Source organism: Hemitrygon akajei, chromosome 7 (assembly GCF_048418815.1).
Source record: "Hemitrygon akajei chromosome 7, sHemAka1.3, whole genome shotgun sequence".
NCBI lineage: Eukaryota > Metazoa > Chordata > Chondrichthyes > Myliobatiformes > Dasyatidae > Hemitrygon > Hemitrygon akajei.
In genome coordinates this window covers 109105317-109118851 of record NC_133130.1, presented here as the reverse complement: position 1 = coordinate 109118851, position 13535 = coordinate 109105317, and the positions used below count along the sequence as shown (strand labels likewise).

General features: G+C 47.9%; 1 protein-coding gene across 1 annotated transcript; it reads right to left on the bottom strand.

Annotated features, from left to right (window-relative positions):
* Window positions 1–4362: 4362 nt before the first annotated feature.
* LOC140730034 (large ribosomal subunit protein uL5-like) lies at window positions 4363–4929 on the bottom strand. The gene has a single exon (XM_073050178.1). The coding sequence runs from the start codon at window positions 4891–4893 to the stop codon at window positions 4363–4365; it is 531 nt and encodes a 176-aa protein (XP_072906279.1). The 5' UTR covers window positions 4894–4929.
* Between the last annotated feature and the right edge of the window lie 8606 nt (window positions 4930–13535).

Below are 13535 nucleotides of genomic sequence, written 5' to 3'. Positions count from 1 at the left end.
CAGGTTTCTGGGCTGTGGGAGGGGAATGGAGCAACCCCCTGTGAGAATGTGCGAACAATGTACGTAGCAGCCAAGATGACAGTCACTGGAGCCATGGAGAGTGATCTGGCCAGATCTAATCTCCTGTCTAATGTGCAGATATATAATCAGTGGCCACTTTATTAGGTACAGGAAGCATGTCAGACCACGTGGCACTGTTAATCATAATTCAGAATATGCTAGCATTTAGTAAAGACATTTGTGGTTCAGCAGACTGGGCAGGCACTTTATCTGTGTCACCATCCACAGCAAGAAGTGGTGAATGGAATCACAGTATCTCTCACAATCACCTTCAGCACGTCATACCCCTCACCTCACTCCCCGGAATGAAACTGACGTAAATGCATGCGAGGTACACTGCTGCGGTAACGCTCTACAGCAACCTCAGCACCTACCACCCGAGTTCAGGCAGCTGTTGGAGAATGCTTCCAATTTCATCAGAAGAAACTCTGTGCTTGTCGGACACAACTGATACACATAGCTCATTGCTCTCTGCCCATTGGTGGATGATGAGACAGGGTCAATGTCTCTGTATTTTCTGTTTCTATTTCAGATCCAACCTGAATAATTGTTTTTCCTTCTGATAAAAAAATCCCCCCTCCCCTCTTTTTCTGTTCCTACTCTGGCCTCTTAGCTCATCTCAGCTGCCTATCTTTTCCCCCTGGGTCCCTCCTTCCTTTTCTCCTATGGTCCACTCTCCTCTCCTATCAGATTCCTTGCTCTTCAGCTCCTGATCTTTCCCACTCACCTGGATTCACCTAGCTGCCCTCTTACACCTCCCACCAGATTCCCATTCTGGTATCTTCCCCCTTCCTTTCCAGTCCTGAAGAAGGGTCTCAGCCTGAGACGTTGACTGTTTATTCATTTCCAGATGCTGCCAGACCTACTGAGCTCCTCCAGCATTTAGTGGGTGTTGCTCCAGTAACTGTAGTTCAGGGGTGTCAAACTCATTTTAGGTCACGGGCCGGATTGAGCAAAATGCAGCTTCATGTGGGCCGGATCAGTCGGACGCGTGCGAACGCAGCTTTCGTTGCCTCCGCTTTTTCAGCCTGCTCTCATGTGTCTCAGTCTCTGCTATAACTACAAAGTGTTTCACTTAACAAATTCCGTTTCTTATGAAGAAGACTGCCGAGCAAGACTGCCGAATAAACACTAAAAACCCGGAAAACCTGGTACCTGAATAAACTCAGCATTAGCCATATCATACGCCATAGGCGCTTCGATTACTGGGGCCAGCTTTAATAGTAATTAGATATTATCTCGCGGGCCAAAGATAATTCCACCGCGGGCCGGATTTGGCCTGCGGGCCTTGAGTTTGACGTATATGCTGTAGTTGCTTTGTTTTTGTTTATGGATAATTTCTCAATTACTGTGGTTCTACACCTCTCCATGGAGCCAAGTGAGTGGTGACAGTGCTATTGGCACCACTTAACACACTGACTATGAATGGAAAAATGCAAGAACAACAAAGCATTGAGCGGTTTATTCTGGTAAATATGTTTTTAATTACGAATAATGTTTACTTATATGTTAAAAAATTCTTCCGTTTCATCAGGCTAATGGTGCTAAAATTGTTGCTCACTCATCGCCAGTGCTGTGCAGCCACGCCACCAGGTCTATGTGCTCCTAGAGAGAGTTCTTGCTGAACAGTGTTCTCAGTTCTGTATCGTTCCTCCTCCCAATGTACAGTACTTGAACTCATGTTTCTCCATATTAAACTTCCCTTGTCACATCTCCGCCCGTTCCGCTGTCCTGTTTGTTATTCACAGCGCTGATGAATTTAGAAACTGGTTGCACCCCAAGCCAAGGTCATTAAGACAGGTCCAAAGAGACAGTGATCCGACCCCGTTCCTGGAGAACCAGTCCGAGAAACGGCCGTTCATCTACTCTCTGTTACCGGGCTAACTTCTCATCCATGTTGTCAGTGTCCATTTGATATGCTTCAAGCAGATTTCCTGGTGGAACCTTCTCAAAAGCCCCTGGAAGACCATGTCCAGCACATTACCCTCGTCATCTCATGAGAGAAGTCTGTCATACTATTTAACAAGATTCATTTTAAATTTAGAGATATGTGGCAGTAACAGGCACAGTGCAGGCTACAAGCCTGTGCTACCCAGTTGTACTCAGGTGACCACATTTCCAGGCTTATCCCTACGACCTGTTCTGAACAACGGGACATTAGCCTGGTACCTTGCCTGTGGCAAATGAAGGCAGACAAGTCTCCGTAAGAACCCCAACAATTTCTTCTCTTGCTTCCCTTAGAAGCCAGGGATAGATCCCGTAAGGACCCGGGGGTTCATCTAACCTAACGTGCTCCAGTATTTCTGACACTTCCTCATTCCTGATGCAGAATATCAGTGTTCCGCTCCCTAACTCTCCACGTCCTTCTCCCTGGTGAACTCTGATGAGAAGTATTCATGCAGGACTTTGCTTGTATCCTCTGGCTCCACACCTAGATTACCCCTTTGGTCCCTGAAGGCACCAACTCTTTCCTTACCTACCCTATATCCCAAGCCCAAGATCTTAAGGCACAAACTAACGGAGATGGGAGTAGACTCTCACATGGTGGATTGGATAGTGGACTACTTGACAGATAGACCTCAGTATGTGCGGTTGGGAGACTGTAGGTCTGACACGGTGGTAAGCAGTACAGGGGCACCGCAGGGAACCGTACTCTCTCCGGTCCTGTTCACCCTGTACACATCAGACTTCCAATATAGCTCGGAGTCCTGCCATGTGCAAAAGTTCGCTGATGACACGGCCATAGTGGGGTGTGTCAGGAATGGACAGGAGGAGGAGTATAGGAAACTGATACAGGACTTTGTGATATGGTGCAACTCAAACTACCTGCATCTCAATATCACCAAGACCAAGGAGATGGTGGTGGACTTTAGGAGATCTAGGCCTCATATGGAGCCAGTGATCATTAATGGAGAATGTGTGGAGCAGGTTAAGACCTACAAGTATCTGGGAGTACAGTTAGACGAGAAGCTAGACTGGACTGCCAACACAGATGCCTTGTGCAGGAAGGCACAGAGTCGACTGTACTTCCTAAGAAGGTTGGCGTCATTCAATGTCTGTAGTGAGATGCTGAAGATGTTCTATAGGTCAGTTGTGGAGAGCGCCCTCTTCTTTGTGGTGGCGTGTTGGGGAGGAAGCATTAAGAAGAGGGACGCCTCACGTCTTAATAAGCTGGTAAGGAAGGCGGCGGGCTCTGTCGTGGGCAAAGTACTGGAGAGTTTAACATCGGTAGCTGAGCGAAGGGCGCTGAGTAGGCTACGGTCAATTATGGATAACTCTGAACATCCTCTACATAGCACCATCCAGAGACAGAGAAGCAGTTTCAGCGACAGGTTACTATCGATGCAATGCTCCTCAGACAGGATGAAGAGGTCAATACTGCCCAATGCCATTAGGCTTTACAATTCTACCGCCAGGACTTAAGAACTTTTTAAAAGCTATTATTAATGCTTTTTGAGATAGTGATTTAGATGCATATCATATTTTTTTACTGAGTTAAGTATTGTATGTAATTAGTTTTGCTACAACAAGTGTATGGGACATTGGAAAAAAAGTTGAATTTCCCCATGGGGATGAATAAAGTATCTATCTATCTATCTATTTATCTATCTATCTATAGTCTGAGGATTCTCCGGAATTCTATTTGCCATGATTGTTCCATTGCTCAGCTTGGCCCTCCTGATTTTTTTCCTCCTATGTCTCGTATAAAGTTCAAATGACTTGTTTGATACCAATTTCCTGTAGTGACTTACTCTTCTTTCTTGTTCACGATCAAATCTTCAACCTGCTTCATCCACCATGTCTCCTGACTCTAAACTCCTACTCTCCCTTCAATTCTGCTTCCAGAAATCTGATCGTTAGATCGCCTGTGTCTGCCACTGGATCTGCGTGAGATGAAAGACTGCTGCGTGCTCGTTCTGACGGAAACATTCTGACCTCTGGTTAGACCCAAGAGGGCTGTGTATCTACATTAACAATGTGTGGTAATAAGTCACCGTTGACCTCTGCTAGAGTCTATCATGGGAAAAGTGCAGAACCTTCTGTTTATTGAGGAAGCTCTCTGCCATTGCGATAGTGGCTGCACACATCCCAGCGAGCCATTATAGGGGAAGTGCTGCCTGTGAGCCACAGAACTACATGCCTAATTTATTTTTGTTGGCAACTTCAATCAGACTCAGTTAAAAACAGTCTTGGATAAATCCCATCAGAATGTTGACTTTGGAGAACATCAACACCCTTGCAATAATTCCAAGGCTGACCTCTTTTTTTTTCAGATAGTTTGTCTTTATTGCATGTTTCACATTACTTTCCAGGCAGGAGGATACCATCGTACTTCTGCTGAAACCACCTCATTGATTCTTCTTTGGTAATTTTATGCTTTGAACCAATGCATCCTCTTTTGATCTTTTTATCTGAAATACTGTAGCCAGGTCGTCCCATGACCACATAGAAATCCAAACCATAAATTCCGATGCTAGAATCGTATTTGATGCCCAGATCAATGTGTTCCTGGATCCCAAAGCCAAAGTTCCCTGTGTTACAGAAGTTACTTTTCCTCAATTCATACTCCCGCACCTTCAGACCCTTCTCTAAAATTTCTTCAGCTTTGGCCCCGCGAATTGCGCAGTGAACAGCAATCTTCTCATTTCTTCGAATGCCGAAGGACCACACCGTGTAGCAAGCTTTTGAAAACACTGGGGTCTGGCCAGTGAGTTGCTGCAGCACTTTAGCAGCTCTGGTGAGTCTGTCACCACTTTCACCTACGCAGACGTTCAGACATAGTTTCCTAATGCGGAGTTCACGCATAGGGTTTTCCTTCTTTTCTGTCGCCATTGCTGCAGGACCTCAGCCGCCAAAGGATGAACAGACTGCCGGGAACCGCTATCCACGCCCCTCCCAGCAAGGCTGACCTCTGACCCCACTCTTATTTATTATGCTAACTGATGTATAAGGACCACTGATTACACAAGTCAAGCCTGGTTAGAAGGATCAACCGCAGTGTTTCAGGACTGCTTTGAAAACACAGACTGGAACATTTTCAGGGAGATGGCTACCCAAGTCCATCGCATTAACATCAATGAATATGCGGGATCTGTGACTGGCCATACAGAGCAGTGCGTTGAGGTTATTAAACACAGCTCTGCCAGGGCAGATCAGAAGTCACGGTTGAGAGCAGAGCTCCCGGGAACGCTGGGAGATCGGGAATGCTTCCTTCAGTTTGGGGAAGAAGACGTCTCGCGGGTCGGCAAGAGCTGCACTTCGCCGCGGCATCAGGAAGGCAAAATGAGAAGATTCACAGGGAGCAGACAGCCATTTCTGTGACACCAGAGACATGCGGTAGGGCATTCAGGCCATAGCAGACTGCAAGTCCACTCTGCGCATCAGCAACGGTGACGTCTCTCTCCCTGGTACACGGGATGTCCTTTGCATGTGGCTCAATGCACAGAATGACTCCCCCCCCCCCCCATCTGTCTGGGAGGAGCACCAGCCCATGTAAAACCGCAGGGTGCTGAGAGACCGTGAAACCCAGCTGTGGAAGATGAGAGCCATCTTTAACGTCTCTCTGGAAAAGCCTGCTGTCCCCACCAACTTCACTCCACTGGGCAATGATAACCTGCCTTAATGACGGCCTTCCAGGGGCACTGATCTCAACAACTATGACGTGCTTTGAGTAGATCATTACGGATCACATTAAATCCTATCTTCCTGCCACACTGGACCCTTTGCACTCAGATCGGTTCACCGGGCAACAAGCCAGACGCGCCAGCGACCATCAGCGACGTTTTGCAGACGGCATACAAAGGTACTGGATACTCTGATGGATGTAATCCTTCTGAACTGCATTCGCTGCAGACTGCAGCCTGTCATTTCCCTTTTCAGTTTTGAACCGACTAAACGATCCGGCACTTTTGCAATCTCCAGCAGGATTTGGTGATCTATACTCTTGAGAGTGGAGGTGCAGCCGTGGTGGCCCTTGCTAAGGGTGGACGCTGTGTCGAGGGCTGACGGCGGAAGACAAACCCATGGGGGGGGCTCCATTACTGCCCTGCAATTGGTGTCGAGCAAGATTAAAATCGCTGAGGATGAGAGTGGAAAAGAAGCACTGCCTGCCTGCATTCGACCTGGACCTGTCTCCCCTCTTCTCACTGCTACCGTCAGGCAGGAGGTGCACTGGACTTGGATCCCATGTGGCTAAGTTCAGGAGCAGTCATTGGGCTCCGGGGGTGGGGCTTTACTCACCTCAGCGCTGAACGGGCTCTGCAGTTTCGGTGTCTCTGCACTCACCCCTGCAAGTGGCCGAAGTGCTACGCCTGCCCATTCACCTCCACTCAGTCCCAAAGAGTCCTTCCAGGTGAGGCGACACTCCACCTGCGAATCTGCTGGGCTCGTCTATTGTGTCCGACGCTCCCAATGCATCTGCAGTGGGCCTCCTCTACATCGGTGAGGCCGGTTGTAAATTGGGGGACCGCTTCGTCGAGCACCTCCACACCACCCACCACAAGCGGGACCTCCTGCTGGTCAGATATTTTTATGCCAATTCCCATTCCCATTCTGACCTGTCAGTCCATGGCCTCTCCCTGGCACCAGAGGACACCAGCCTCAGGCTGGAGGAGCAACACCGTACATTCCATCTGGGTAGCCTCCAACCTGATGATGTGAGTATCACTTTCTCCTTCTGGTAAAAAAAATTCCACCCCCCCCACCCCCACCTTCCTTTATTACTACTCTAACTTGTTACCTCTTCTCTCCTGCCTATCACCTCCCCCTGGGCCCCCTCCTCCTCCCTTCTTCTCCCAGAGAGTTGTGGGGGTCTGGAATGCACTGCCTCGGAAGGCAGTGGAGGCCAATTCTCTGGATGCTTTCAAGAAGGAGCTAGATAGGTTATCTTGTGGATAGGGGAATCAAAGGATATGGGGACAAGGCAGGAACCGGGTATTGATAGTAGATGATCAGCCATGATCTCAAAATGGCGGTGCAGGCTCGAAGGGCCAAATGGTCTACTTCTGCACCTATTGTCTATTGTCTATTTTCTCCTATGGTCCATTTACCTCTCCTATCAGATTCCTTCTTCTCCAGCCCTTGACCTTTCCCACCCACTGGTTCACCTATCACCTTCCCCTCCCCCACCTTGTTATTCTGGCCTCTTCCCCCTTCCGTCTCAGTCCTGAAGGAGAATCTGAGCCCCAAGCATTGGCTGTTTATTCATTCCCATGGATGCAGCCGGACCTTCTGAGTTCCTCCCGCATTCTGTGGGTGTTGCTTTCAAGACAAAAAGGCCTTTTCCACTGAGGTTGGGTGAGACTAGGACCAGAGGTCATGGGTTAAGGGTGAAAGGTGAAATGTTTAAGGGGAACATGAGAGGGAACTTCTTCACTCCGAGGGTGGCAAGAGTGTGGAACGGGCTGCCAGCCGAGGTGGTAGTTTCGAGTTTATTTTCAGCATTGAAGAGAAATTTAGATGGGAAGGGTAGGAGGGCTATGGTCCAGGTGCAGGTCGGTGGGTCTAGGGAGAAGACTAGTTCAGCATGGCCTAGATGGGCTGAAGGCCTGTTTCTGTGCTGTGGTGCTCAATAACTCTATACCTCCCAGGTCCTGTCTTACAGCATTGAAATCTGCTTTCCCACAGATATGGCCCTTTCTCTAGGAGAGCCTTAACTTTTTCCGTGAAATGCTCTCACTATTTCCAAAGGGTTCCTCCACAGAGTCATTCACTTGCTCTATTTAGGGAAACAGCATGGTAACAAGCCTTCTGACCCGCACCACCCCATTACACCCATGTGACCAACCGACCTACCTACCTATATGTCCTTGGAATGTGGGAGGAACCCCCAGCACCCGGAGGAAACCCACACAGACACGGGGAGAACGTGCAAACTCCTTACAGACAGCAGCAGAACTGCACCCAGGTCACTGGCACTGCAATATCATTACGTTAAGGTGCTGCCTCATTTCTATCACTTGCCCCTCATTCCCTCAGATAAGGTCAAGATGCTTTGAAAACCCTTGAACACGGTTTACAAATGGACTCTCTATGTCTCAACCCCACTCGATATTGGGAAATGTAAGATCCTCCTCCACTACAATGCTTTTGCTCTTCTGCAATCTGCCTCCCTATCCGTTCTTCTAATTCTCTCTGACTGTTGGGAGGACCACCAAACCACTTGCCTCTCTCGGAACTGCGGCTCGCCTCTGCGCCTGATAAGGTGACATTATTACCTCATTGTCAATGGGGTAACACAGAGTCGGACTCGCGATAACAGGCCTATTCATCACACTTTCAAAATAAAGGTGAAACTAATAGCTACAAGTTGATTTTGTAAACTGAAAATATCAAAGGTTACATGTTACACTCTTTAACAGAGTTATTGATGGACGAGCTTCACCAGAAGCAATTGCTCGTTAGTGCCTATTATCCTCCTCTAGCAGCCTGTGTCTTTAGGAGATGATGCTATCTGTTCAAGTCAAGTGAAATTTATTGCCATTTAACTACTTACATGTGTGCAACGTATATAATGCATATAGAAACGAGACAATGTTTCTTCGAACCAGGATGTACACATAACACACGTAACTTATGAAGGTAAGGATGAAATCTACTGATGTATCACACATAAATAACAAACCAAAGTGCATTAATGTTAAATATTGTAAGGTATGAAACATTAACCAGTGACACTTTGAATGCAATGTGGCAGGAAGTTCAGAAGCAATGGCCTGAGAGAAGAAACTGTTTCTCATCCTGATCGTTCCCGTCTTTTTGCATCGGAGTCTCTTGCCCGATGGTAGAAAGTCAAAGAGGATGCTGGATGGATGGGTGAGATCTTTAATAATACTAAGGGCCCTGCATACGTGGTGCTCCTGATAAATGTCTCCGATAGATGGCAGGGAGTCTCTTATGATCCTCTCAGCTGTTCTCACAGTCCTTCGTAGGGACTTCTGGTCCGAGGCTCGACTGCTCCCGTACCAGATGGAGATACAACTTGTCGGGACGCTCTCAATGGTGCTCGTGTAAAATGCAGTTAAGATGGGGAGGGGAGCCTTGTTTGCTTCAATCTTCTTAGGAAGTGGAGGTGCTGCCTGCCTTCTTGTCCGGGGACCGAGTGAGGCCATCGTGATGTGAACTCCCAGGGACTTAACTCTGTGGAGGAGCCATGTATTTACAGAGTGGGGTGGCTTGTCTGCCCCTTCCCAAAGTCCACAACGATTTCAGGCTTGGTCTTCCTTGGTCTTGAGTATAGGAGTTGGGATGTAATGTTAAAATTGTACAAGGCATTGGTGAGGCCGAATTTGGAGTATTGTGTACAGTTCTGGTCTCCGAATCATAGGAAAGATGTCAACAAAATAGAGAGAGTACAGAGAAGATTTACTAGAATGTTACCTGGGTTTCAGCACCCAAGTTACAGAGAAAGATTGAACAAGTTAGGTCTTTATTCTTTGGAGCATAGAAGGTTGAGGGGGGACTTGATAGAGGTATTTAAAATTATGAGGGGGATAGATAGAGTTGACGTTGATAGGCTTTTTCCATTGAGAGTAGGGGAGATTCAAACAAGAGGACATGAGTTGAGAGTTAAGGGGCAAAAGTTTAGGAGTAACACGAGGGGGAATTTCTCTACTCAGAGAGTGGTAGCTGTGTGGAACGAGCTTCCAGTAGAAGTGGTAGAGGCAGGTTCAGTATTGTCATTTAAAGTAAAATTGGATGGGTATATGGACAGGAAAGGAACGGAGGGTTATGGGCTGAGTGCAGGTCGGTGGGACTAGGTGAGAGTAAGCGTTCGGCACGGACTAGAAGGGCCGAGATGGCCTGTTTCCGTGCTGTGATTGTTATATGGTTCCCTACACTCAGGCTTGGGTGGTTCTCCTCACACCAATCCACTGGTCATTCCACTTCATCTCTATCTCCATCTTGTCATACATCAGCAGTGTGAAGAGCAGCGGGCTGAGCACACAGCCTCGGAGTGTGCCAGTGCTCAGCGTAATGGGGTGAGGGGCATTGCTGCCCACCTGGACTGCCTGTGGCCTTGCTGTTAAGAAGTCCAGTATCCAGTTCAGAGGGAGATGTTAGACCCAGCGAGGACAGTTTCCCCACCAGTTTCTGGGGTATGTTGGTGTTGATTACTGCGGGACTAGTCCCTGAAAGAAATTCAGCCCACGTCGTGTTCCCTAACTCATTAATTGTGTTTTGTCCCATTGGTGTTATGGAAATGTGGGTTAGAGCAGAACTATCTGCAGTAGACAGGGCAGCTACAGGGAGCCGGGGTCAATCCTGACCGGGGGGGGGGGGGGGGTGCAGTCTGTCTGGCGTTTGGATGTTCTCCCTCTGACTGCACGGGATTCCTTGAGGGGCTCCGGCTTCCAGCTACCAAAGTCAGTGGGCTAATTGTCCCGGGTGTGGGTGAGTGGTCGAATGGGGGGGGGGGGGCTGACTGGAAGGTGGGACAATAAAATGGAATGATCATAAATAGGAGCCTGGGCTCAGCATGCACTCTGTGGACTGAAGGGTCTGTCCCCAACCCTTCCACGAGCCTATCCTCCAGACGGTGCTGTGGTGCCAGAGATTGTGATGGTCTCCCGGGCGGTAAAGTGGTTTGGAAAATGACCAGTGAATTTCCCTCAATAATATTTACCCCCAGAGCAACACCACCTAAAATAACATTCCTGCAGATGTTCACATCTGGTGGGAGCGGTCTGTTCACAAATTGTTTCCTGCACAACCAATGCCAAGTCATTGGGTGTATTTAAAGCAGAGGTCGACGGGCTTTTGACTAGTCAGGGTCATGGTGGGCTGAATAGCCAGATTCTGCTCCTATGTCTTATAGTCACTATATGTGAATCAGGGTCCCATCTCTTTAGACCCACCCTAATAACTTTAAAACTCTTGAGTAGCACCAGCAAACGCCCCTGAAAGAACATTGGTCCTCTCCAGTTCAGGAGTCCTGTCAGTTCATCTGTCCTGCTTTCCTGTTTCTACCCTCACTAAGCCTGGCACATCCTGAGATTACCCCCCGACAGGAGCTGCTATTCGACTTTCCGTCAGACACCTTGAGCGTGCGATGATGAACGTAGACCAGTGGCTGTGGTGTAGAGTATATGGATTCTAGTAAGGTGTTTGATAGGGTCAGCGCATTCCGAAAGTGAGGAGGCTTGGGATCCAGGGACACTTTGATGTGTGGATAGTGCGTAGAGGGTGATTGTAGATGGAGAGCATTCTGCCTGGAGTCTGGTGACCAGAGGTTTTCCTCAGGGATCTGCTTTTTGTGATTTCTACAAATGACGGCTGAGGAAGTGGAAGGGTGAGCTAGTAAGTTTGCAGATGACACAAAGTTAGGTGGCGATGTGGTTAGTGTAGAAGGTTGTCAGAAATAAGACCATAAGACATAGGAGAAGAATTAGGCCATTCAGCCCATCGCATCTGCTCTGTCATTCCATCATGCCTGATCCCAGATCCCACTCTACCCCACCGATCAAGAAATGATCAATTTCCACCTTAAGTACACCCACAGATTGGCCTCTGCCGCATTCTGTGGCAGAGCATTCCACAGAATCACTACTCTCTGGTTAAAAAAGTTCCTCCTTACCTCTGTTCTAAAGTGTTGCCCCTCAATTTTGAGGCTGTGCCCTCTAGTTCTGGATACCCCCATCAGAGGAAACATCCTCTCCACATCCATCTTGTCTAGTCCTTTCAACATCTGGTAGGTTTCAATGAGATCCCCCCCACATCCTTCTGAGTTCCAGTGAGTACAGGCCCAAAGCTGCCAACAGTTGACACCTTCATTCCTGGAGTCATCCTCGTGAACCTCCTCTGGACTCTCTCCAATGACAACACATCCTTTCTGAGATACGGGGCCCAAAACTGTTGACAATACTCCACGTGCGGCCCGACTAGCGTCTTATAAAGGATCAGCACTATCTCCTTACTTTTATAGAAACATAGAAATCTTACAGCACGATACAGGCCATTCAGCCCACAAAGCTGTGCCAAATATGTCCTTACCTTAGAACTACCTAGGATTACCCATAGCCCTCTATTTTTCTAAGCTCCATGTATCCATCCAGGAGTCTCTGAAAAGACCCTATCGTATCCGCCTCCACCACCATCGCCGGCAATCCAATCCATTCCACACACTCACCACTCTCTGCTTAAAAAACATACCCCTGACATCTCCTCTGTACCTACTTCCAAGCACCTTAAAACTATGCCCTCTCATGCTAGCCATTTCAGCCCTGGAAAAAGCTTCTGACTACCCATACGATCAATGCCTCTCATTATCTTGTACACCTCTATCAGATCACCTCTCATCCTCCGTCGCTCCAAGGAGAAAAGGCTGAGTTCACTCAACCTATTCTCATAAGGCATGCTCCCCAATCCAGGCAACATCCTTGTAAATCTCCTCTGCACCCTTTCTATGGCTTCCACATCCTTCCTGTAGTGAGGTGACCAGAATTGAGCACAGTACTCCAAGTGGGGTCTGACCAGGGTCCTATATAGCTACAACATTACCTCTTGGCTCTTAAACTCAATCCCACAATTGATGAAAGCCCAATCACTGTATGCCTTCTTAACCACAGAGTCAACCTGCACAGCAGCTTTGAGTGTTCTATGGACTCGAACCCCAAAATCCCTCTGATCCTCCACACTGCCAAGAGTCTTACCATTAATGCTGTATTCTGCCATCATATTTGACCTACCAAAATGAACCACTTCACACTTATCTGGGTTGAACTCCATCTGCCACTTCTCAGCCCAGTTTTGCATCCTATCAATGTCCCGCTGTAACCTCTGACAGCCCTCCACACTATCCACAACACCCCCAACCTTTTGTGTCATCAGTAAATTTACTAACCCATCCCTCCACTTCCTCATCCAGGTCATTTATCAAAATCACAAAGAGTAAGGGTCCCAGAACAGATCCCTGAGGCACACCACTGGTGACCAACCTCCATAGAGAATATGACCTGTCTACAACCACTCTTTGCCTTCTGTGGGCAAGCCAGTTCTGGATCCACAAAGCAATGTCCCCTTGGATCCCATGCCTCCTTACTTTCTCAATAAGCCTCACATGGGTTACCTTATCAAATGCCTTGCTGAAATCCATATACACTACATCTATGGCTCTAGCCTCATCAATGTGTTTTATCACACCCACACCCTTTTATATTCTATTCCCCTTGAAATAACTGCCAACATTGCATTTTCCCTCTACCACAGACTCAACCTGTAAATTAACTTCTGCACGAGGGCTCCTAAGTCCCTCTGCCCCTCTGATCTTTGAACTTTCTCCCCATTTAGATAATAGTCCGCACTATTGTTCCTTTTACCAAAATGCATCATCATGCATTTCCCAACACTGTATTCCATCTGCTACTTTTTTGCCCATTCTTCCAATTTGTCTTTGTCCTGCTGCAATCGCATTGTTTCCTCAGCACTACCCACCCCTCCACCTATCTTTGTATCACTTGCAAACTTTGCCACAAAGC